The 24,868-nt window shown below is 35.0% G+C and overlaps 1 protein-coding gene across 1 annotated transcript; it reads right to left on the bottom strand.

Annotated features, from left to right (window-relative positions):
* Positions 1 to 9,307: 9,307 nt before the first annotated feature.
* Positions 9,308 to 20,954, bottom strand: LOC142554111 (uncharacterized). The gene is made up of 10 exons (XM_075664754.1): positions 19,314 to 20,954; positions 19,109 to 19,188; positions 15,894 to 16,078; positions 14,234 to 15,158; positions 13,909 to 14,036; positions 13,516 to 13,575; positions 13,391 to 13,441; positions 12,051 to 12,121; positions 11,450 to 11,604; positions 9,308 to 11,361 (listed from the first exon to the last, which is right to left on the bottom strand). Exons 1-10 carry the CDS (start codon positions 20,846 to 20,848, stop codon positions 9,494 to 9,496), a joined length of 5,058 nt encoding a protein of 1,685 aa, XP_075520869.1. The 5' UTR covers positions 20,849 to 20,954; the 3' UTR covers positions 9,308 to 9,493.
* Between the last annotated feature and the right edge of the window lie 3,914 nt (positions 20,955 to 24,868).

Genomic DNA, 24,868 nt, shown 5'->3' with positions numbered 1-24,868 from the left:
TTTTTAAGAAATCTCTAACATTTGGTATCAGAGCCGTGATACTTCTGTCTTGAAATTTTGTTTTCATTTTCTGAAAATCCGATATCATAAAATTTTGAAAATTTTCTTTCTGAAATTTGCATAAGAAGCTTGAAGATCTGATAAAAAATTTACATTAGAACATCTTCGGAGTATTACTTATGCGAAAACATTGTTCTCGGTTGAAGTTTTAAAATTGATAATTGTTTTCTAAAATTTTTTGATACTAGATGATCAAAATTTTTAGAGCAAACAAATTCAGAAGAAGAAAAAATTTGTAGAAGATGAAGACTTGCATGTATTGAATAATGCAAAGTAACGTGTATGTATTTAATATTAAAGAGCCCCCACAAATTGAATGTCTTCAATTTTTCTTCCAATTGAGTCGGTAAATGTTTCATTTTTTTATTTTTTTTAAAAAATAATAATAATTAATGTGATATGTGTGTGTGTGTATATATATAATAATTAATGTGATATGTGTGTGTGTGTGTATATATATATATTTATTTATTTAATATTAAAGAGCCCCCACAAATTGAATGTCTTTAATTTTTCTTTCAGTTGAGTCGGTAAATGTTTCATTTTTTTTATTTTTTTTTTAAAAATAATAATAATAATAATTAATGTGATATGTGTGTGTATATATATATATATATATATATATATGGCTTTTGAACAAGATCCACACGGCGATGAATTCAATTTATTATTATTATTTTCTTAAAAAATAATTATTTAATGTGTTATTAAGTTATATGTATAATTAGGTAAACATATATCATTTGGTTAAATAATTTGTATACATAAAAAATAGTTCTAAAAGTTTTTGTATAATTTGTATATAAAAAATATTTATTCTGTTTTGTGTGTGTGTGTGTTGCTGGCTTTTGAAGGAGACCCACACGGCAATGAATTCAATTTTATTATTATTATTATTATTATTATTATTATTATTATTATTATTATTTTCTTAAAAAATAATGTATACATTAAAAATAGTTCTAAAAGCTTTTGTATAATTTGTGTATAAAAATATTTATTCTGTTTTTGCATGTATAATTTATTATTTATGTATATACATACAATATTAAGTGGAATATTATTAATATACTTAAATTAAAACCATAAATATTTTTTATGCTTTTAATATGAGATTTCAGAACATTAAAATTCACATTATGTTCATGTTAAATTATATAAAATTGTTTATAATTTTTAATGAACATATCACGTAAAAATGTGAATATAAAGTTATTAATAAAAGTTTTGGCTTATAAAGATTCACATAAATGTGGATAATTAAATTAAATAATAATTATAAGGTGACGTAAGAAAATATCATCTGAGGAAATTCTTCGTAGATCAGTTTAAACTGTCTTGACTTGCCGCTGATCTCCCTGATGAATGTTGTTCTGTCTAGGAGTTAGATATTTAAAAGGTCTTATCCCTACCTATCTTTCCTAGGAGCACTCTTGAAAAGTGTTAATTGTGTCACTAAATAATTATTATATAAAGCATTAAGTAAAACTAAAATTTTGTTCTGTGAACCATATAATTTTAAATACTTAAGGAATAGTCACAACATCCTTAATTATGAAAAATTTTGCATTACGTGAATTTGGATCACATAATGGACATCAATTGTAATTAATTATATAAACATAATAAATTGTACCCACAAGGATTTTTATTATATTTCTATAACTAATTAGGTTAAAATATCGAAATTATATTTTTCTTAACTTACCCACAAGAGTTAAGGAAAAATATATTTTGATAGTTTTATCATAAAGTTCCAGAAAAATCTTGTTAGATTAAAATTTTAGCCCACAGACAAATTTTATGTAACTAGATTTTTATAACATAATTTACATTGGTAAAACATGATATTATCTCAGAATTTTAAAACATAATAAGCATATCATATTTTTTTATGCAGTTATGCAACATGCGAGTTTTTCTGATATGAAATGTGACATTTCCGAACTGAGGGGAAATAATTATAAATTATGGAAAGAAAGAATTCTTCTTCAATTAGGGTGGACGGATATTGATTATGCTATACGAAAATACAAACCATCTGCTATGACTGAAAACAGTATTCCAAATGATGTTGATCTTTATGAAAATGAGAGCGATCTAATTGACTCTGTGTAATGTTCATAAAGACCAAAATCTCTGTTGGCATGTATGATTCCATCGATCAGCATAATAATGTCATAAAATTACTAAAAGCTATTAATGAACAGTTTCAATCTTCAGATAAGGCACTTGCCAGCACTCTAATTATGAAATTATCTTCATTAAGGCTCACCAGTGTTAGAGGTATGCGAGAGCACATCATGAAAATGCGGGACATAGCGGCTCGACTCAAGACACTTTAAGTAGAAATGTCTTAAATTTTTCTTGTGCACTACATTTTATGCACTCTTACACAACAATATGGACCCTTCAAAATTTCCTACAACACACATAAAGATAAATGGTTAATAAATTAATTAATGACTATGTGTGTTCAAGATGGGGAAGGTTTGTTAATGGAAACGAGTGATAATGTTTTTATGACTACACAATGAAACTACAAGAAGCAAACCAAAGTCAAGGGAAAAGAAAAATGTATTGTGATACCTCTTGTCTCATATGGTAAAAATTAAAATTTTAAAATGAGTTTATAATTGGCTACAATGGGCTTCTACAGCAACTTGAGTCAATCATTTTCATAAAACGATGATGAATACGAAGTAGTTGTTATAGGGGCTCATTGTGCAGTCACACAAGCGCGTGCCCGATCTCGGGGCGTAACAGAATGGTATCATAGACGGTCACCAACAAGAAACACCGGGAAATAAGTGTTATGCGGGGCAAAGTGCTACGTGCATGAGAGCCACCTCTTGAACCTGCGGGGCAAAGTGCTACATTACTAGGCCATCTCTTGAACCTTATTTTTCCTTATACATACGAATCATATTCAATGATGGCCCTCCATGGATTCACCTGAGCCCAGCTTGTAGCAAGCCAAAAGTTCGACTTGAACCTTATCAAAATGAATGGACTAGTTAGGTATATTCGTAGGAGTCACCTCTAGATTCTCGGTGCTGGTGGATTGATGGGTCAGGCCACGACGAAGACGTCGCGTTCTGAAGAAGGGATGATTGTGATACCTCTTGTCTTACATGATAAAAATAAAAAATTTAACATTATTTTATAATGAACTACAATGGACTTCTATAGCAACTTAGGTTAATCATTTTCGTAAAGCGAGGACGAATACAAAGTAGTTGCTATAAGGGTCCATTGTGCAGTCACGCAGGCGCGGGCCCGGTGTTAGAACATTCCATGTTCGCAATCTTGATTATGATGTTCACAAACCTTGTTATTTTGTTTCAAATGATTTTAACTAGTTGCGCAGAAACTGAAACTGATCAGGATTCGAACTGATCTGTTATCGAGCCAAAACTGAAGCTATCGAGACGCAAACTGAAAGTGCCAACTGATCACCCAAACTGAACCAGTTCAACTGAAATATCAAAATACTAGTTCAACTAATTGTCCAGCTGATAGTCAGTTCAGCAGAAGATCTTCAGAAGCCCGGCCAGCTGATGAAGAGCTCAACTGATGACGAGTACATCTGACCAGTTCAACTGAAGCAGCGAAATCAGTTCAGCTGACGAGCCAACTGATTTCACCGAACCAATTCAAGATCAGTTGAACTGACCAGTTCAGAACATCAGTTAGGCGTCAATCAGTTTGTAGAACACAACAAGCTTATTCAATGAAATCCAGTTGTGCGCACTGAGGAAATGTTTTTGTCCAGCCAAAGGACAATAATAGACGTTGCAGCAATGCTTAAAGCCAAAATGTTCCAAAATAGCTGTCGGAAAGTACAAGACAAATATCGAGAAACAGATTCAAATTGCAACGTTCATATTTGATGAGTATTGGTGTACGATCTCATTGTCTCTATAAATACCAGACCACGATTATCAATTTATAAGTGTGTGGAAAAAAACACAAGTGTGTGAAGATCGAAAATAAGAGAAAAAGGGCATGCCAACTGCTTAGTCTAGAATCAAAATTCTCAGTGTGTGAGAACACTTTCGTGTTTTATTCATAGATCAGTTTTCACACACGCACACACACAATAACTCACATACAGAGAGTTGAGCTTATTGAATAGTTGAGTGAGTCTTGCACAAAGACGTAAAACTTGTGTATGTAGTCTTTGACACATAGACGTTAAACAAGTGTTGGCTGGAAGGTGCTGCCTTCAATCTAGGCTAGGAGTTGAGTTAGGTAGTAGGGTAAGTCCTAAGTTGAGTGGGTTTGTACAAGGTGTTGTATAAATCAAAGTCTTCTAGTGGAACCTACCCGAGGTGGTAGAAGGGATGGCGTAGGAGCAGTTGAAGTCTCTGGACGTCCATAAATATATCTTGTGTATTTTACTGCTTAACTTTCGTTTTCAAACTGATTTGATCAGTTCAAGCTGCTATCAGTTCAGTTCTCACCATAACTAAACCAATATATGCAAGAATCGATCCCCCTTATATCAGTTAATCAGTTTACACGATTTAAAAGCTTTAAACTGATTATCTTTCTTAACGAAAGATTATTTCGAGTATTTTCCGCTTGGTTTAAAACAAAACTCGATCTAATTCATTGGTGTTTAAATTATTAAAACACGAGTTATTGCAGCTCATTGAGAATATCGTGTTTGAAGCACCTTCAAAGGTGCCCGAACTAATCCATCACCCGGGCTCGGGGTGTGATAGGTATAATTCCACCCCAACTTGACATCAAGAAAGAATCCAAGTGTTTCTTCTGTAAAAAGACGAAACACATGAAGAAGGATTGCAAAAATTTAAGGATTGTCTTGAAAAGAAAGATATTTCTATTTCATTTGTATGTTACAAATCTAATATGATTGATATGATTTATAACACATAGTGGATTGATTCTGGTTCTAAAATCCATGTTACAAATACCTTGCAGGGTATTTAAAGCCTAAGGAAATCTCAAGGAAATGAGCGGAACATCTATTTAGGAAACAAGATGTCTTCGCATGTGGAGACTATTGTGACTTGCTGCCTTATATTGGATAGTGATTTTATTTTAAATTGGAAAATACATTTTATATTTCTAGTTTTTCTAATTGAATTTAATTTTATTTTCAAATCTTATACCCCTTGGTTATTTCTTCCAGTTTTTGGATAAACCAATAAATTTATTTTATAAATCAAATATTGTTGAAAATGGTACAATGATTGATTGTATTTTCTTTATTTCTTTACAAAATAATAACACTATTATGCATGTTCAAAGAGGTATCAAAAGATGTGTTATAAATGAATATTCCTCTGTATTATGGCATCAGAGATTGGGATAAATCTTCATAGAGATAATTAAAATATTAGTAAATGATGGAGTACCTAGTACTTTAGATTTTATTAATTTTGAGACTTGTGTGGACTGTATAAAGAGAAATCAGACCAATTAGTATAAAAAGTGCGCTAAGAGGAGTACATAAATATTAGAAATCATACATTTAGATATTTTTTGTCTAGATATGGATATGCAAAGTCCGAAATACTTCATCTTTTTTCATTGAGGATTACTCACGATACATGTTTTTCTACATGATTCATAACAAAAATGAAGCATTTGAAGCTTTTAAGGTTTTCAAGGCTGAAGTGGAGAAGCAATGTGGTAAACAAATTAAGATCGTGAGAACTGATAGAGGTGGAGAATATTACGGTAGATACATTGAGAATTGACATGCACCTGTCCGTTTGCAAAGTTTGTCCTGAGAACATGGGATTGTTGTCCAATATACTATGTCTGGTTCTTTGGACCAAAATGGTGTAGCTGAAAGGAGAAATCGAACATTATTGGACATGGTGTGGAGCATGTTTAGTAGCTCCAAACTTCCTAAATCCTTGTGGACTGCAGCTCTTAAGACAGTTGCGTATATATTAAACCGAGTTCCAACTAAGGATGTCCCAAAGATGCCATTTGAATTATTAAAAGGTTGGAAACCTAGTTTGTAACATCTACATGTTTGGGGTTGTCCTTCTGAAACAAGAGTTTACAACCCACATGAAAAGAAACTGGACCCAAGAATTATAAGTGGATATTTCGTTGGGTACGTCGAAAAATCCAAAGGGTACAGATTCTATTGTCCATCTCACAACATTATAATTGTGGAATCAAGAAATGATAAATTTCTTGAGAATGACTTGATTAGTGGGAGTGATCAATCAAATGACATAGTTTTTGAGAAAGATCACATTAATTCACAACTCTCTTATTCAAATGATAGATTTGTTGTTATTCAGACCCCTCAAGACCAAACGGGTGTTAGGCCACCGGTTACTGAAGTTCTACAAATCGCTGATCAAAATCCAGTAGATTGTTAATGAAAAACAACAAGAAATTGTTGATAAACCAAACAACCTAAGGAGATCTACTAGAATAAGAAGACCAGCTCTATCTAGTGATTATGTTGTGTATTTACAAGAATCGAACTTTAAAATTGGAGCCGAAAATGATCCTGAAATGTTTTTACAAGCCATGAGTTGTAATGAGTCAAAACTATGAATTAATGCTATGAAAGAATATATGAATTCTATGGCATTTAATGGAGTCTGAGATCTTCTTCAGTTGCCTGATGGTGTAAAAGCCATTGGATGTAAATGGGTTTTTAAAACAAAGAAAAACTCATTAGACAACATTGAAAGATATAAAGCAAGACGCGTAGCTAAAGGATTCACTCAGCAGGAAGGAATCGGCTATAAGGATAATTTTTCTCCTGTATCTAAGAAATATTATTTCCGTATCATTCTAGCATTAGTAGCACATTTGACTTAGATTTACAACAAATGGATGTGAAAGCGGCTTTTCTCAACAGAGAATTAGAGAAAGAGATTTATATGAAATAACCTGAAAGATTCTTCTCTAGTAATGGTGAGCACTTGGTATGTAAGCTTAAGAAATCTATATATGGATTGAAACAAGCTTCCTATTAATGATATTTTTAATTTCATGATGTTATCTCTTCATTCGAATTCGTAGAGAACCCCATGATCAATGTATATACTAGAAGGTCGGTGGGAGTAAGATTTATTTCCTTGTTCTATATGTGAATGATATATTATTTGCAACTAATTATAAGGTTTTTTTTATATGAGGTGAAACAATTCCTCTCTAAAAACTTTGATATGAAGGATATGGGTGATGCATCTTATGTCATTGGCATTAAAATACATAGAGATAGAATTCGAGGTGTTCTAGGTCTGTCTCAAAAAACTTATATCAACTAAGTTTTAGATAGATACCGGATGAAAGATTTTTCACCAAGTATAGCTCTCATTGTGGTGAAAGAAGATAAGTTCAATTTAAGCCAATGCCCAAAGAATGATCTAGAGTGGGAACAAATGAAAAACATTCCTTATGCTTCTGCTGTCGGCAACTTGATGTATGCTCCGATTTGCACTAGATCTGACATTGTATTTGTTGTTGGGATGTTGGAAAGATATCAGAGTAATCCAAGTTTAGACCACTGGAAAGCTGCAAAGAAAATGATGAGGTACCTTCAAGGGACCAAAGATTATATGCTTATGTTCAGACTAATTGAGAATTTGAAAGTAATTGGCTACTCTGATTCAAACTCCGCTCGCTGGTGCATTAATTCACGAAATCCATTTCAGGATATATTTTCAAGCTAGCTGGTGGAGCTGTATCTTGGAGAAGTGCAAAGCAGACATTGACTACTACTTCCACTATAGAAGCTGAGTTCGTAGCTTGTTTTGAGGCAACATCACATTGTGTATGTTTGAAGAGTTTCATTTCGATGCTTAAAATTATGGATTCTATATCTAGGCCATTAAGAATATATTATGAAAATTCAGTTGTTGTTTTTATGGCTAAAAATATCAAAAGTGGTAGTCGAAACAAGCACATCGATATTAAGTATTTAGCCATGCGAGAATGTGTTAAAGATAAGAAATTAATTATTGAGCACATTAGCATTGAACTAATAATTGCAGATCATTTGACTAAGGCATTGCACCCTTGAAATTTAAGGATCATACAGAAAGAATGAGACTTGGTTCATTTATGTAATTTATTGTAAGAACAATTTTTATGAAACTATGATGTGATATTTTCTCATATTTGTTGCGCACACGTTCATTGATTTGTGATTTATCAATAAAGTTGGACATCGAATAAACATAGGGTTTTTTCATTCAATTATACATATTTGAGAACATAATGCATTGTAATACATGAAAAATAATACTCGTTTTTAGAGGACATATCGTCATGATTCATGTGTTTTGTTTTCTCATATGGTAAAAGAGATATATGGGTCAAGTAGGAGAATGTAAGAAAAATGACTCATATCTATCAAAAGAATGAAAGACGTGAAGGAAATAGTGATGGCCATAGCTACATTTTTTACAAACGGTACAAGCAGCCTCAACTTTCGAAAATTGAGACGCCCATACGTCTCTTCTTTTGACTCTCGAGCTCCCGATAAACTCATCGATGGTATGAGAAATGCATATAAATAGTGGTGATTGAAATCCCTAAGCACACACTTCATAAGAACAAAATACATCATCTACGGAGATAATTGGAATGCTTAGAAAGCTTCAATCAGAGGAAATTAGAAAACTTACAAATCATTCAATGGCCGAAACCGCATACTGTTTATCGTGTTCATAAATGTGTAGAAACATGATTTTGTTAAGAAATTTCTAATATTTTGAGTAAAAATCATGTCAGTCAATTGCCTATACTTCTCCTCCTACCCCTCCTTCTCATCCTTCCATTAACCTGTCAATATAAGATATGTTGGATTTAAACCGTTATTGGTCTCTCACTAATCTTATCCTCTGTGTGAGCTACACCTAAAAAAAAACTAAACTAAACGGACAAACATATAACTTTGTTACAATAGTCTCCTAATTTCAATTATTGTGGCATAAGATTAAATGGTACATAAAATAAGAGAAAAGAATTAACAAACCACTAATTTGGTGAAAATTCTATATCAAATACGCGTACTCCAATAACAATTTTTTAAGAAAAAATTAGTGGCGGATTTGTTTTAATTTTGTATGTTTTTTGAGGTTTATGCTTTAAGATTTTAAAAGAAAAACAAATTCAGAGTTCGCCTATCAGGTAGAATGACTCTGAATTTTTAAATTTATTTATGCTCGAATATACATCTTTGATTTACGAGTGGCGGATTGAATTTTAATCTGCCAGCTCAAATTTCACAAAATGGGACCAAAAACAGCAAGGGCGGTAAGCAGAAAATAGTAATTCATACATACTGCACAAAGTTTCCATTTTCTAACAAGCCCAATTGGTCGGTTTGTGCTGCTAAAAGTTAGCCTACGACTTTAATTTGACATGAAATGACTATACAAAATCATAAACTACCCAAACTCTATGAATGTGTTTTAAGTTAGTTATGCCGAAGATCGCAATGTGCTCCCTTCCTACATCGACCATTTGCGTAGTATGGACACATCATTTCTCGCTTATTAAAAGAACCTCTGGGGCCTCCACCACCGTATGACGACTGCCTCTTCCAAGGTCTGCCACCAACGAAACCAGGATCTCGACCCTGATCATTATGATGTCCCGAAAACTGATCACCACCGTAGTTCTGTGGGCCCACCCACAAACCCTGGTTCCCTTGCGGTGCAGCACCCCATCCTTGGTTTGTATTTCCTTGTGCAGACCCTTGAACAGGAGCGGGTGCTCCCGGATTAGCACTCGGTGGGCCCCACCCATTCCCAGGTATTGGACCTTGAACCGGAACAGGCGGAGCAACCCAACCGGGACCCAGAGCCTGCACCAGTCCTGGAATATTAGCCCCAGCATTTCCAGCGGGAGCAATCCAACCGGAATTTGTATTGATTGTGGGTTGCATAGGTGGTCCCCTGTACATATTTGTGTTTGCCGGTGAAGGATCCCCCCATCCCATGCCAGCGTTCGCATGTGGAGTACCCCAGCCAGAGTTAGTACCATCGGGCACGGCAGGAGGATATATGTTCGGTTGAATACTTTGAGCTGGTCTCTGATATTCAGGTTGAGATGCAGCATTGGTATTTAAATTTGAGAAATTTGCAGCATAATTCTGCATGTTCGGCGCAACCCAACCATAATTAGGAGGTTGAGGTTGAGGCTGAGGCTCGGCTGAGCCACCCATGACCTGAGTTTCAGTTAAAGGACTTTGACTGACAACTTGGTGGACCATGGTCGAGTGATGGCCATGCATCTGTATCGCATGCGGTACACTCTCCCTTCGTGGTGTTCCCCCTTCGCTTGTTGTGGTCGACTGAAAACTAAAAGAGTTTGCCGGACGCACCTGAAATACTTGTTGTGAATTAGGTGTTGGGCTAAAAGCGGTGCTAGACTGGACAATAGCATTCAAAACCGATGCATCAGCAACAGAAAGAGTTCCAATATTAGTTCTCTCAACACTACGCGATGGATTAGCACTTATGAGAACGCCACCTTCTCCTCCGGTCCATGCTGCATTACTTTGTTTAGGAGTAGGAGATGGTAAGTTCGTTATATCATTTCCAATCCATTTTTCAGAAGACAATTTTGTGTGTGACACGGGGCTTTGATCGAAACTAGTTCTATTCTTAATATGGAGTAAGGATGTTCCAGAAGCCCGATCAAAATGGCTGGCAGAGATGGGTAGACTCTGGAGGGTATCAGCTGATGAAAAAACATTGTCAACAACTGGTTTCTCTTTCTTGAACTTACCTTCCAGCGCATCAGCCATAAGTATGGAGTCTTCTTGCTTATCTGTAATTTTCCAGATCTTCAAATCAGTAGGAAAGTAACCTGTGTTGCTCCATTTACGTAATTGCATCATGGAAAAGGGCCCTTGAACTTTTCCTGAAGGATCTTGATAATGCCACATCTTTTCCGTTTCATTTATTATAGTTGAAGTTTCCGCAATCCTGACTGAGAGAGATGCTTCTGAGGTTACTGATGAAACACCAGCAAGTGATTCACTTCGGGACACATTGCACTTGCCTCTGTCGGAAGAGGCAGAATTAGAACTCACGTTCTCCAAATATTTGGAATCTTGTGCATCTTTTCGGGCTTCTAAATTCCAAGAAATTTCGTTTACCATCTCACCACTATGAGTAGCATTGCCAGAAAAATTATTACCAGACAGATTTCTACTCAATTCCCTGTCCTTGCTTGAAACTTTTCCTGCACCACCCCTTACAGAAGGGTCATTTCCAGGAGAGATAAGGCCGCTTTCTCTCCTGCTAAAACTGGAACCTCTAGATCTCAAGAAATCATCTGTATACAGCAAATCAATTTACATAAACAGCTAGGACTAGGTAAAGGCTACAGTATTCACACAACTAGTTGTGGAAAGGAAGAAAACCTCGTCTACTCTCTTTAGTTTCAAGGTCATTCTCATCAGATTCATAACTTGGATCCATCTTCGGATCAGCATGTATTTCAGGAATTTCCTTCAGTTTGCGACGCCGCTCTTCAGGGGTCTTCAAAACCTGTAACTTTTCCACACACTCTCTGAGCGTGGAAACAAGTCAAGGCTAACTTGTCACTTTCAGTCACATATAGCATATGAAATCCACATGCTTAATATCTGCCTAACAGCACTCATATTAACCATTGTATTAAATGACAAGTTTTAGAGTTTGCATTGATAGATGATCTCATTAAAAAATTTGACAAAAAAAGTGACAGTTCTAACTGATTTCCACCTTCTCCATGCTATGAAAAACAAACTTCAAACGGAGTATATCTACTATTGTCTAGCTCTGCATCCGTGTATTTGTTGATATACAGGAATTGCAAATGGTTGCCAATAATCTAAATAACTCACAAGCAGAGTAATCTTTTAGCTACATGCATTGCGTAGCCGCAAAAAAATTATTCACACTTCTACAGGCTTAAGACTCAACATGACAGGCAAAAAGTGAACTAAATTATTTAATCTATCAAAAGGAAAAAAAGGATATTCTTTCCGACGTCCTAAATCACTGGCTCGATCACGGAGATGACTGAGCCGCAAAGACTCTGACTCCAGCCACTGTAAATTACCACAAAGAAATACGCTTCACTAGATAAAAATGACCTAACATATGGAACTCTTCATCCACAAGGAGAAAAGTAAATAAACAAACCAGGAGATATCAGTTCAGGATTTCATATATCATATAAGAATAAAAAATGTACACGGGGATCAATGAAAGGGTACCGTGTCAGTTGACATTTAAATTGATAGTTTAACAAACAAATTAAAGAAAAAAGACCAAAGACACTTAAATCATGCAGCCCTCGAGCCAGCATTTACACTACCCTTCTCATTAAGACATATTTTGCATTTTTGCCATCTCAATGCCAATTCACCTATCCTTTCCCCGTATAGAGTCCATTCTCGCTAACAGGCAGAATATGATGCAAGTCATATCCCAGCCGCCATACCAAGTTATCTGTATTTTCCTTCTAGAATTTACCCTCTCCCCATCCTTCAAGTGACTGACAGATACCAAACCCCTTCTTTTGTAAATTGTTAACAAAACAAACCCCTAGATTTTGTCCAGAAGACCAGAACTAAATATAGTCTTTCGTCCAGGAGACCAGAACTGAATATAGTCTTGGCGCTAAATAAGATGCGGCAGTTTATTAATAAAATCAAACAGGTCAAATTGCCTAAATTAGAAATTAGCAAATAAAAACAAAGTCGGAGAGAGTTTTCTAGGTGCATCAGAGGGTTATAAGTAGCAAGTCTATAATATTAGGCAAAACCTCCTTAATAAAAGACCAGTAAGAACCGAATCTAGGACATATTCCAGAATAAGAGTGTTCAGAAGAATAGACATAAAAACACTTTTTTCAAGATTATTTATAATGTTGGATGCGGAAGTTGATTTAAATAATTCTTGAAACAGCAATTTTCAGAGACAGAAAATGTGGCTTCTGCTTCTTAATAAGTTTATTTTCACCATTATATCCAAACATGAAAAGAGCTTCTGTTTTTACACAATTTGAAAAGTATTTTTAAAAAGGGTACTCAGAAACTCATATTTTCTTATCTTCCAAAAAAAAATTATATTTTCAATAGAAGTTAGATTTTACTCTGACATGTAAAGCATATAGTTGAGATTCTTCAAATAAATACACAGTTAAAGTGTTAAGACCAGAACAAGTTGCTCACCGTTTCCATCATTACATGAGTACCAAAACTTACATTCCCAGATATTTTAGGAAGAAAGAAGGGTTTAAAGATACATTTTTTTAACATCCATTAGAATTTCCATAAACAGAACAATTTCAAAAGAACAGGAAACAAACACACATCATTAACTCTGGCCTCCTGAATTTCCATGGTCTTGTCAAGAATTTCACCCTGCAATCCACAATTATCGTTATCCAAGTGTGCGGCAAAAACGAGAAATACTCGAGAGGTATGCAAACAGTTACCACAGTCAGCCTACTGATCAGTCCACACTTGATACTCTGGCGCAGGCGTTTGCATTCCTCCTGTAAAAGTTGAAAAAATCATGATATATGATTGACTTCTAAAATCGATTTAACTTGAGATTTCGAAAATTTGAACATAGTTTATAACATCACAGCTTAATTCAATAAGACTGAGTGACCGACTAGTGCATGGTAGTTACCCAGTGCATATCAAATACATCCAATAATTTCAACTAGAAGTTTTACTAGATTGCACTTTGAAGTACATTGATAAATCACATCAGAGATTGGGGGAGTGGGGGACAAACTTGGGGGTGGGGAATGCTATGTAGATGACATTAGGAATTTTCTCGTAAACAGAGGTATTGAAGGCTCTATGGTAGATGCAATCACCTCAGTGAAATCCTGATTTGAGATTGTATCAATTGATGTGACTTCGGTCTTGTCTAGATTTAGTATCTCCAACACAATGTTGGTGGTCTTTTTACCAATTTTGTATGGTTCCTTTGCCTTGCTCGTGCCTGCAGATGAAATACAAATATAATTCACTTTTACTGTTTTTATTCGAGGGGGTGCATATTAAGGAGCTGATAGCTACTATGATGAAAATAGTCAAAGTTCCAACAGAACTTAGAAACAATACTAGCGATACAGTGGTTACATAACAAAGATGAAGTTCTTACATAACAGTGGTAACATACAAATAGAAAGTTCTTACCTACAACTTGCACTAATCTGTACAAGTCTTGTTTTTGACTACTATTGGAAATCCTTATCCGAACAAACATCCCGATAACCTTATCATGATACTTCTCCACATCCTCAAGCAAGTCCTCCATCAATTTTCTTCGCAGGTAAATTAAGCTAATGTTGTGCATGTCAATAGCTGCATAATCATCAAGATTGGACTGTGGCCCCCGAAGACCGCCTTTTTTGCGTGTTTTGTGTTTCCTATCTTTCACACCCTTGGTCAGATGGTCGGTATTGCCCGCCATATCTAACTGGTTATTTTCGGTGTCAACAATACTTCCTTCAACATCATCATTCTGCTCATCTCTAAGAAGAAAATGAGATTCCAGAAGTTTTAACATTTCAAAATGCCCAACTCGAGGTTTCCCAAATAAAACTTCGAGTCTTACATCACATATGATTTGACTTTTCCGGCGAGGATCACGTAGTTTGTTTCTTTTTATATACTCAAGCAAAAGACCTTGTACATCAAACTGGGAGAGCACAGATGCATCACCATTTTTCATGTGTGAAACAAATTCAAGTAGCTCTTTTGATGCCCACTCAGAGTTGGCTGATGATGCAACACCTTTGCCCCCAGTTGTAACACCAGCCCTCACCAAATCCTTTTCTTTGGTGAGGGATTTCGATTTTTTCCCTTTCTTTTTTCTTTTAGATTTAATAGTTTTCAGATTCTCAACAGACTCTTCTGAACCAGATCCTTCATCAATGCCATTAGCCTGGGCATCCGATGATTCTTGTTTACTGGGACCAGACAACAAATCCTTTCCCTTCCATGGGTTTTTAGCCTCTGTGACCTCAACCGATGAAAGTGACAGCTTAGATTTCAATTCGGTGTAGTAATCCTTGAAGAGATACTCCCAGCTACCTTTATCATCGAAACTTGTTAGAGCCTGTATCAGTCAAGAAGGGCCACAATATAACATTCAGAATATGTCCAAACATAGATCACAATGATTCAGGGACAGGAAATGGGCCAAATTAGTTAAGGTACACTTTATCTAGAAACTGAACATAAAGGTGCTATATAAGGACTAAAATCTGACATCAAAACAAAAGAAAGTGAGAAGCCAATGCTCAAATGCGAACAATAAATAAATCTAACAACATAATTGAGTTAATCTGGTCCAGCTCAAATCTAACACACACATTTAACATATTCCAGTTAAACGACTAATTAGTCTAGTTCAAAATAAGACAATCTTTGAGATACTTGGGGATTACGTACAAAAATCATATGCTCACATTTGGCTGACAAGAAAAAGCAAACATGTCTCCCCTTAAGTTTAAGCCAGATTTGGATGTCTGGCAAATGGAAACAAAAAATTCAAATCAACCAGTCAGGTGAAAAATATAACTATAAGCAAAAAAAATTATAGCTGCAAAAAAAAAAAACTAAAAATAAAACTTAAGTCAAAATAATAGAAATTTCAGATTTACAGACCAGTTTGCGTGAATCATCTTCCAGTTCAAGATAAATACACTCTGACAACAAACAGGTTACTCATAAAACAACATAAGGTCAATATTCAACTTTGGAAAACAAATGCCACTAGTAACCTGTCCGACTTGAAACTAACATATCATATCAACCAAACCATTAGAAGAGAGGGAGAGAAAGTACATACATCATTGTTTTCCTGTTCAACGTTCTCAATTAGCATGACGGTTTTCATGCAGGTCTCACAAAAACCTTTATTTCCTCTGACACATAAGATAACCGCATCTTTACTACATTTCTTGCACAATGAGAATGTACATGTATAGCACATAAAGAGGGCATTCTTCTCGCAAATGCTACACATATGCCAGCCTGAAAACAAGAAAAGCACACAAGCATTGTATGAGAGTGGAACACTATATAGGCTTCAAATTCAGATTAAGATAAACATAAGTTGAATCAGAATACAACGCATGACCCAACCATTGTGGCCGTTAGAAGAGGCATAAAAAGACAAACTAAGGCATTTCTTGGATCAAATTGAATAGAAAGAATATACGCAGTAGAAATATTTTGAATCATATTTCACCTCCATTCCACCTAAAACTGCAAATAGCAAAGGGGCACACAAGCCTAGACATCTTAAACATGCTCCTATCTCACACTTTATAGTGTTACAGGGTTAAACAGCAACAAACGGGACAGGTGGTTTGTTGCATGGTTCGTCCTAAGTTAAACTTTTGTGGATTAAGACCTTTAACTGAAGACGCAGGATTGTTATTTATGAAAATAGGAATTTCATAGGGATCACTCTCCATTGCAGAAGTTACTCAAGTTGTAAATGAATTTTATTATCAGTTCAATGTTTAAATTATGTTTGTAAACTATACTGCACATAGAGATTTAAGAGGTAAATCTAACATGTGTAATTCATTCCAATAAAGCGAAAGCATTCGTTTTCTTTCTTACCAAATTATTATGTGATAAAAACATGGGATGCAAACAATATTGGGCATCCTTGATGTTAGAAGTAGCCAAGGTGAATTTTAAACCCTAAATATATTTAGCTTGGTTAGTTTTTATATTTACTTGCTTGTGGATTACATTTGCACATTCAGTTGTGGTACTTTTTGCATTAAATTCCGCTTTAGTCAATATCAATTCCGCGCTGCTGGATTAGAAAGCTTTGACGACGGTGCAAAGCTTAGGATTAAATCCTTAGCGCATCGATCTCGTACTTGTTGAAGTGTGTTCAGTAACGATCCAAACACTTGCAAGGTAATATATAATGAACCGTTCTAGTTAGTGCAACATATCAATTGTCACAGACATCCCTAACTCTCCCCATTCCCAAGGTATGTCTTTATCACCATTTCTACCAGTTGATAGTTGCTGCGAAAGTAACCCACTTAAGCATCAGCCGACAATGTAAATATAACAGATTTTTTATTTAAAAACCGTTCTGGACCTAGTCTAAAAACTTTTTTACCGGTTAAACCGGTGAACCGGTTGTGGTCACGTTTTAATTTTTTTTTAAGATTTTTAATTTTTTTAAATTTGATTATTTTCTTATATTTTTATTTAAAAAATTTATTTCTTATATTTTCAATTTTATTTTTAGTTATATATAAATATTTGGATTTTGAACTTTGTAAAAAATATTAGTTTGATAATATTGGAGCGTGTTTTGTTTTATTTTTCGTCTAAAAAATATAAATACAGTTATATTTTATTGTATGCAGGGGTGTGCAATCGGTCTATTCGATTACCGACCAAACCGAATAGACCTAAAACCGATTTAACCGATTAAATTTTACAAAAAATGAACCAGCCAAAATAAATATAAAAACTGAATAAATCGAACCGATTTTAAAATCGGTAATAACCGAAATTTAAGTAGAAAAATATAATTTTGAGATTTTATTAATAAAAATCCTTGAACTCTAGAGTAGAACTACAGCTATTATTTCTGCAAATATGCTTTTGAAATTAAAATCCATTTTTAACATACAAATTGACAACAAAAAACCTCTAAGCTATCAGCTGAAAAGTGAGAATACACACAACAAGCGATATGCCTTTATTTATATCATCTAATTAATGCGGGGACCATTTTTTGAACACATTCGATAAAGGATGCGGTTCGAGTACAAAATGCTGTAGTTCCATGACTAAGAAAACATAGTCACACAAACACAATGTCACACAGTATTTACCTTGAAGATTTTTCGATTAAGAAGACGAAAATTACAGACACGATCACCGAATTGCACGCGGAAGATAATTTCGAATTTTAGTTAGCGCAGAAATCAGAATTAGGTTAGGATCAGACAAAATATATTGGGTTCAAAAGTTTGGCACATGTATGAAAATTGGGCTTCCTTCTAATTTTATTTCTAAAAGCCCATATACAAATTATTTTTACTAAATATATATACTAAATCAGTTAATTCGGTTTAACTGAATTTAGAAAATTAAAACTGAAACCGAACCAAACCGAATTAACCGATTTTTTAAAACTTCAAAATCGAACTACCGAATTAACCGAACCGAATTTTTCAAAAAAATTGGTTTGGTCGGTTTTTTTGGTTTAACCCAATAGTTGCACAGCCTCTAATTATATGTATATTATTAAGATTTCAAACTAAAATAATTATATATTTTTAATTATTTATTTATATGCATATTTAAGATCTTTAGAATTTAAAATATATTACTTGTTATATTATATTATTATTTTTATACAATATAAACGGTTTTCCGGTCCAATCGGTTGAACCGTTTTTATAAAGTATATCGGTTTGATCACCGGTTCGGTTATGAAAACATTATCATATATAAGTGGAATTAGAGCAACTTAAAAATGGGGAAAAATAGACTGAATTGAAGGATTTATTTTGTCCGGGTGGATATGAAGAGAAAGGGGCAATTGTCTGTCAGAGAAACAGATAAAAGATAAATGACACCAAATCAAATTCCCTCCGTATGTCCATCGCATGAAGGAGGGATCAAAATTGAACCACTATAATACTTATGATAGTCTTAACACATTTGACACGCAACCATCTAAAACTAAAAATCTGCATCAATAATCTGTATTTCCATTTCAATTGGAATTGAAAGCAAAGTCCTTTTTAAAATTACAGAGCCAAAACATAATGAAGTTACCGAACAGGTTACCGTGAATAATGAACAGATCAACCAGACATAGCAGCTTGCAACTAGTGATAATTAATACAAACCAAATTAGTAATTTTATAGTTACTTAGAATAACACAACTATTAACGGTTGGTTTCCTGATGCTTAGATAAAAAGCAGGTGTAATCCTCAAAGCATCAACAAAAGGATCAACTATCATCAATTTGTGCATGAGTTTTGAGGTGACGTAAAGAAACACATACCACAGTTCCATCGACCCTTCGACCTGAAAAAAGCTTCGTCTCGATTAACACAGGTTGGATGATATGCCTTTGGGCAACCTCTGAGAAACAATGGAAGAAATGTAATGGATGAGAAAAATTAGATAGTCAGCAAACACTAAATAAAAATAAAGTAACTCTTTCTTAGGCAAAATTGAAAATTTCAATCCCACACCTCAAACCTTACCTCCGATCACACAACACGAGCTCCCCACCATCAAAGCAAATGAAGCAAACGTCTTCTTCAGCTGTCTTCCTAGATGAGGCCTTTCCAACGTATTTAGAAACCAAAGGACTTTTAGAAACCTTTCCTCTCTTCCGCTTCCCTCCGAATGCATTCCCGGATTCAACCACATCTGTTTCTGTCTCCATTTCAGTGTCTCGAGTTCTTATCTCCTCCTTGGCAGTAGCTGTATCATTGTTTTCATCCTGTACTGCAGCTGACGAATCATTCATCCCCTCACAAGGATCACACGTGGAGCTACTAGTTATCTTTGTCTCAAACTTTGTGTCTTCGCATGCAATTTTATCAGCCACCACATCCACTGCTGTCCCTGTTTTCACTTCAGCATCTTCCATATGAACCTCAGGTACATCATTCCTAATGTCTGAATCCAATCCCTCCACTGTTTCAATTCTACAGTTTCCTGCAGAAAGATCCTCGTGTACTATTATGTCATCCCTATTTTCCACCACAGTCGCACACACATCTAACTTGAAATCCTTTTCAACTTCCACACTCGTGTTCTCAACTTCCAGCATCTTCGCATCATACATCATATCCTCCTCCGCGGTTAACTCTTTACTCTTGGCAAGCTCATCTCTAGCATCAACACCAGCATATTCCATATCACCTAGTTCATGAACCTGCACATTTTTTCTGGCATCAAGTATATCTGGGCTCACCTCAGTTATTAGCTCCATACCTGTTTTAACATCTGCGATATGTGTTTCCTCGGTTTCAACATCAGAAGATTTTTCGGCTGTCTCAACTCCCAAATAATTGGCAGCTATGTCAATCTTCTCCACATCATTTGCATCACTTGACACCATCAAATCCGGATCATTTTCTAACCTCAGACCATCCACCTCTACTAGTCCCGGTTCTGTAAACTTCTCTCCTTCACTCATCTTCCCCTCCAACTCCTTTCCTGATTTATCATTCCATGGTTCCATCCCCTCCCTCTCTTCTAGCAAATCATTGCCGCTCCCAGATGTCTGGGACTCGGAACACGAAACAGTTTCGGCTACGTCAGTAACAACTGCTTCCACCTTGGAATCAACTACAGCCATCATAACTTTTACCTCTTCTTTCACTCCGCCCCGTTGGTCCACGGAAATTTCGTCCCCTCTCGCCTCCGCCTCCGCCTGCCACCCAGGAAACAGTTGCGCATCCCCTGCACAAGTTACATCCTTTCCCACGTTAACATCGTCCACTCTCTCACATACTTGCTCTGATTTCATTTCTAGTACATGCTCCCCAACCTTAAGTGGCTCGTCCACCTCAGCCACCGCTACCGCCTCCTCCATGATTTCCGACTCTGCCGTCAAATGATTCTCCAAAACAACCTGTTCTTCTCCATCTTCGGCTTCCACCTCCTCTAAAGACTTCATTTCAGTTATTTCTCCGCCGACATTCACATTCAATCCACCCAATACAGGAAAAAGTTCGCATTTTTCTTCAATCTTGGTTTCTTCAATTCCCAAATTTCCCTCTTCCATTTTCCGACGGAATCACGTTCAATTCAGTCTCTTCATCCTCAGCGCGACTGTGATTTCCAATTCCTTCAGAAAAACCTAACCCTGGTTCCGAATAATAGCCTAGCTCTAGCCATGTAAGCTCGAATGTTTAGCAGATAACTGGATTCGATAAAATTAGGGGTGGGCCGGGTCTTCCAAAGTTTGGGCCTAATACAATTGGACTTGGAATAAAAGATAATGCCAAGCCCGTAGCTTTCTTCTGAAATTGGACGACTTGGGTTGGGCCCTTAGATTTGTCAACTTTTAGGAACAACAGGCCACATCTATGTTTTCTCCCCCGGACTCGAATTCTATAATAATTTGAATTATTATTATTATTATTGTTGTTGTTGTTGTTTCATGACACGAATCAAATAATATTATATTGTTTTTTACTAGACTAGATTACGTTTCTAAAATTGATGTTTCCGAAATCCGCGACTTTGGTTTCAATAAAATGTGTAGCTGTAGTAGAATCGTTTTAATATGATTTGGACTATAATTTTATTATGACAATTAAATACTCTGTTACAATCAATACTTTGATTTTCAAATATTGAAATGCCACTTTCATTGTTATAAACTAAATTACTAACCTGACAAATATTTATTAGGAAGTATAAATATGATGTATGTATAACAACAACAACAAAACAGTAAAAAATTAATGACTTATCTAGAATGAATTTTCGAAAATTAAAATAACAAAAAGTCAGGTGAAATTTGGTTGGCAGTTTTGCCTTGATCGATTCGAAATTTCACGCACTCGAGTCGCACTCGTACGCTTGTACACAAATCATCCCCTTTTCGGTTCAAATCAAGCTCTTGATTTGCAACCTCATGTGCAGCCATGCGTGAGATAGAATTTCTTTATTGAAAACAAGAAACTCTCAAATCTGGCACCAAAATTAAAGCTAGCTGACCTCAGAACCCATTCTCCTTCAACCCCATCTCCCCCATTCTAGGCCAGCCGGCTTGCCTAAAAGTGGAAGATATCAGCCATGAAAGTGTACAGAGTCCTTCGACGTGCACACGTTCGTCTTCCAATTTTTCTGCCGTGGCGCCATGGGTTTCCACGACTATGCTCACGCATTGTCGAAATCCATCTTGTTCTTCGAGGGACATAGAGCGGTAAGAGTGATCAAATTTTTTTTATTAATCGCTCTAACCGAATTGCATCGCACCGTTTTTCCTAATATTTTTTATAAAAATCGTGATAAAAAATAGTAACCATAAACTACACCGCATACGCGGCTCGGTTATTTTTTTCCCAAGAACTGCACCAAACCACATCGCCTAAACCGCTTGTCATGATATTTGGCTCACGATTATAATAATTTGTAAACAACATATTCAATTAAAAAAAATCGTCATTCATTATATGTCAACTCTCTTCAAAATTATTAATCCTCCAAATAAAACTTATCTTCTTTTTAATTATTCTTCATATTAGTATTTTATTAGAATATTTATTTCTTTTATCATAATATTGTGTTTGAAATTAAAAAAAAGATAAAATAGTGTAAATGTATTTTTTGTTGTGAGTGTGTTGTGTTGTCAAATTATTAATTTAGTTTTGAATCTTGATTATTGTTTTATCTAGTTTTATCTTTGTATGATTTGAAATATATTTTATATTTGAAGACATTATATTGTTGTTTTCAAATAAATTAAAATATTTGTAAAATATTTTTCATTAAAAAAATTGTAAACCGACCGCAACCGCCTTAAACCGCTCAAAATCGCAAGACTAATTCTACACGTAAAACTGCGATTATTTTTTTAAAATAATAATCAACAGCATATGGCAATTCGGTTTGAATTTTTTAAAAAAACCACACCGTGAGTACCCCTAGATAGCGGGGTATTTTCCGGCGTACCAGAGAATATCGTGGCGTGGGCATTCCGGGCTAGGCGACAGGTGACAGGTGACGTTGAACCTCACCGGTGGGTACTACGACGCCGGAGATAACATCAAGTTCAACTTCCCGATGGCCTTCACCACCACTTGGGGCAGAGCTACACTGGGGCTAGGTTGGGCTCTAGCCCCACTTAATTTTTTTTTTTAAAAAAGGTATACTTTGTTTTAAAAATTTTGTTGACTAGTTCCAATCAATTTTCTCTCTCTTATTCACCCATTGCACTCTCTGTGGCAGCTCTATTCTTTTTCCTCAAGCCATCACAATTTTTGTTACTTGACATGACTGTAACTTCACCGTTGATAGTCGGTTTTCAAAATCGATTGTAGATTCGGAAAGCCCACGACATACGCTTTCTTTTAATACTAAATTTTTGAAGTTTTTTTTCATCTTGAAATCGGCCGTCGCCCATTGGTCGTCGTTTGTACGAGAAATCGTGATGAAATCTTAGTGTTAGACTTACTACAGCTCGTTATTGTTGTTCTAAGTTAGATTTCGAATTTTAAAGGTAATTTCATATTTTTAGTGTTTCGAAATTTGGGTATTTTGGTTCTTTTGAATTCCAATAATTGATATATGTTAAATTGTTGATTGTAGGTGCTATATTTGAGCCGATTGGATGTATTGATAATTTTTCGGAATTTATTTGGGCATTATTTCGAATTTCCAGATTCTACATTGGGGATTTTTTATTTTTAGTGTTTATTATTTATTATTTGGTTGTTTAGATGTTATGGAAAATATAAATGCAAATTTATGGAATTTTTTAGGAATTTTTTAAAAATTCTTAATTATGTAAATGGGATTTTCGAACTTAAATGGCTGTAAAATTTTTATATTTAAATGTATTATACTTTAGGATTGTCAAATGTTAACTTCGAGAATTGTTTTGGAATAATTATAATTGTTTTCAAGGTGTATTGGATTAAAGTAACAATTATTTAGTGTCGGTAATGTTGATTTGATTCGGTTAGCCGTAAATAACTAAAGTAATATTTTATGGTGTAGACGACACCAAGGAGAAAAGAAACTCAAAAATGAAGAAAACAATCGACTCATTTTTTAAACAAAAAGAGCAGACATCGGAAAGTTAAGAACATTCTCCATACAATATTGATATCTCAAATCCCATTGATCAACAGCTTAACAAATCTCCTAGAATTGATGTTGATGTGAGTTCTTTTGAACCTGGTCCAGCATTACGAACTTCGATATAGAAATATCATGTTAATCAAATGGATGAAGTTAGACGAGCTTATATCAAGATGGGTCCATATCAGCCAATTAAGAATGAGTATCCATCGACCAAATTTGGAAGTCAAAATCGACGATTCCAGAGTAACTGGTTTAAAATTTTACTTGGTTAGAATAATCTCCTTCAAAAGATGCTGCATTTTGTTTTCCGTGCTTCTTGTTTGAACATAAGCATCCTCGTAATCCTGCATTTACAATTGATGGATTCAAATATTAGAAGCGAGTTAATAATGACGATAGATGCGCATTTTTAATGATTATAGGATGCAATACTTCACTACATAACAATGATGTAGAATATCTTGATAATTTGATGAATATACCTCGTCATATTGACAAAGTGATAAATGCGCAATATTTAGAAGAAAAACAGAAGAACAGATTGTGATTTACAGCAACTATTGAAAGCATTCGATGGCTCACTTTGCAAGCATGTACATTTAGAGGGCATGAAGAATCACCATCTTCTAATAATCGTGAAAATTTTATCGAGATGATAAATTTTATAGGAAAAATAAAAAAGAGTATTGGGAACATCGTTTTAGAGAAAGCTCCAAAAAATGCAAAGTATACTTCACCTGATATTCAGAAAGATGTTTTGAATATCATTTTCCAACCAAGTGAGAGCGAAGATTCGTAAAGAAATTGGGGATACAAAATTCTGCATTTTAGTTGATGAAGCGAGAGATGCATCTAACAAAGAGCAGATAGCTATTGCATTAAGATTTGTGGATACTCAAGGTTTTTTACGATAGCGGTTCTTTGCCATTGTACACGTGACAAATACAACTGCTGCAACACTTAAGAAAGAAATGTCTGATGCACTTGG

Source organism: Primulina tabacum, chromosome 8, assembly GCF_025594145.1.
Source record: "Primulina tabacum isolate GXHZ01 chromosome 8, ASM2559414v2, whole genome shotgun sequence".
Lineage (NCBI taxonomy): Eukaryota > Viridiplantae > Streptophyta > Magnoliopsida > Lamiales > Gesneriaceae > Primulina > Primulina tabacum.
Note: the sequence above shows the minus strand (reverse complement) of the source record. Positions and strands in the feature narration are given on the sequence as shown.

Excerpts from the sequence above, each read along its gene's own strand:
- LOC142554111 (XM_075664754.1), bottom strand. The coding sequence starts at position 20,848 with ATGGAAGAGGGAAATTTGGGAATTGAAGAAACCAAGATTGAAGAAAAA. Across the intron at positions 12,122-13,390 it reads AGGAGGCCAGAGTTAATGAT|TGGCTGGAGTCAGAGTCTTT; the intron begins GTGTGTTTGTTT and ends GGTAATTTACAG. Across the intron at positions 11,605-12,050 it reads GATTTAGGACGTCGGAAAGA|GCTCAGAGAGTGTGTGGAAA; the intron begins ATATCCTTTTTT and ends ACTTGTTTCCAC.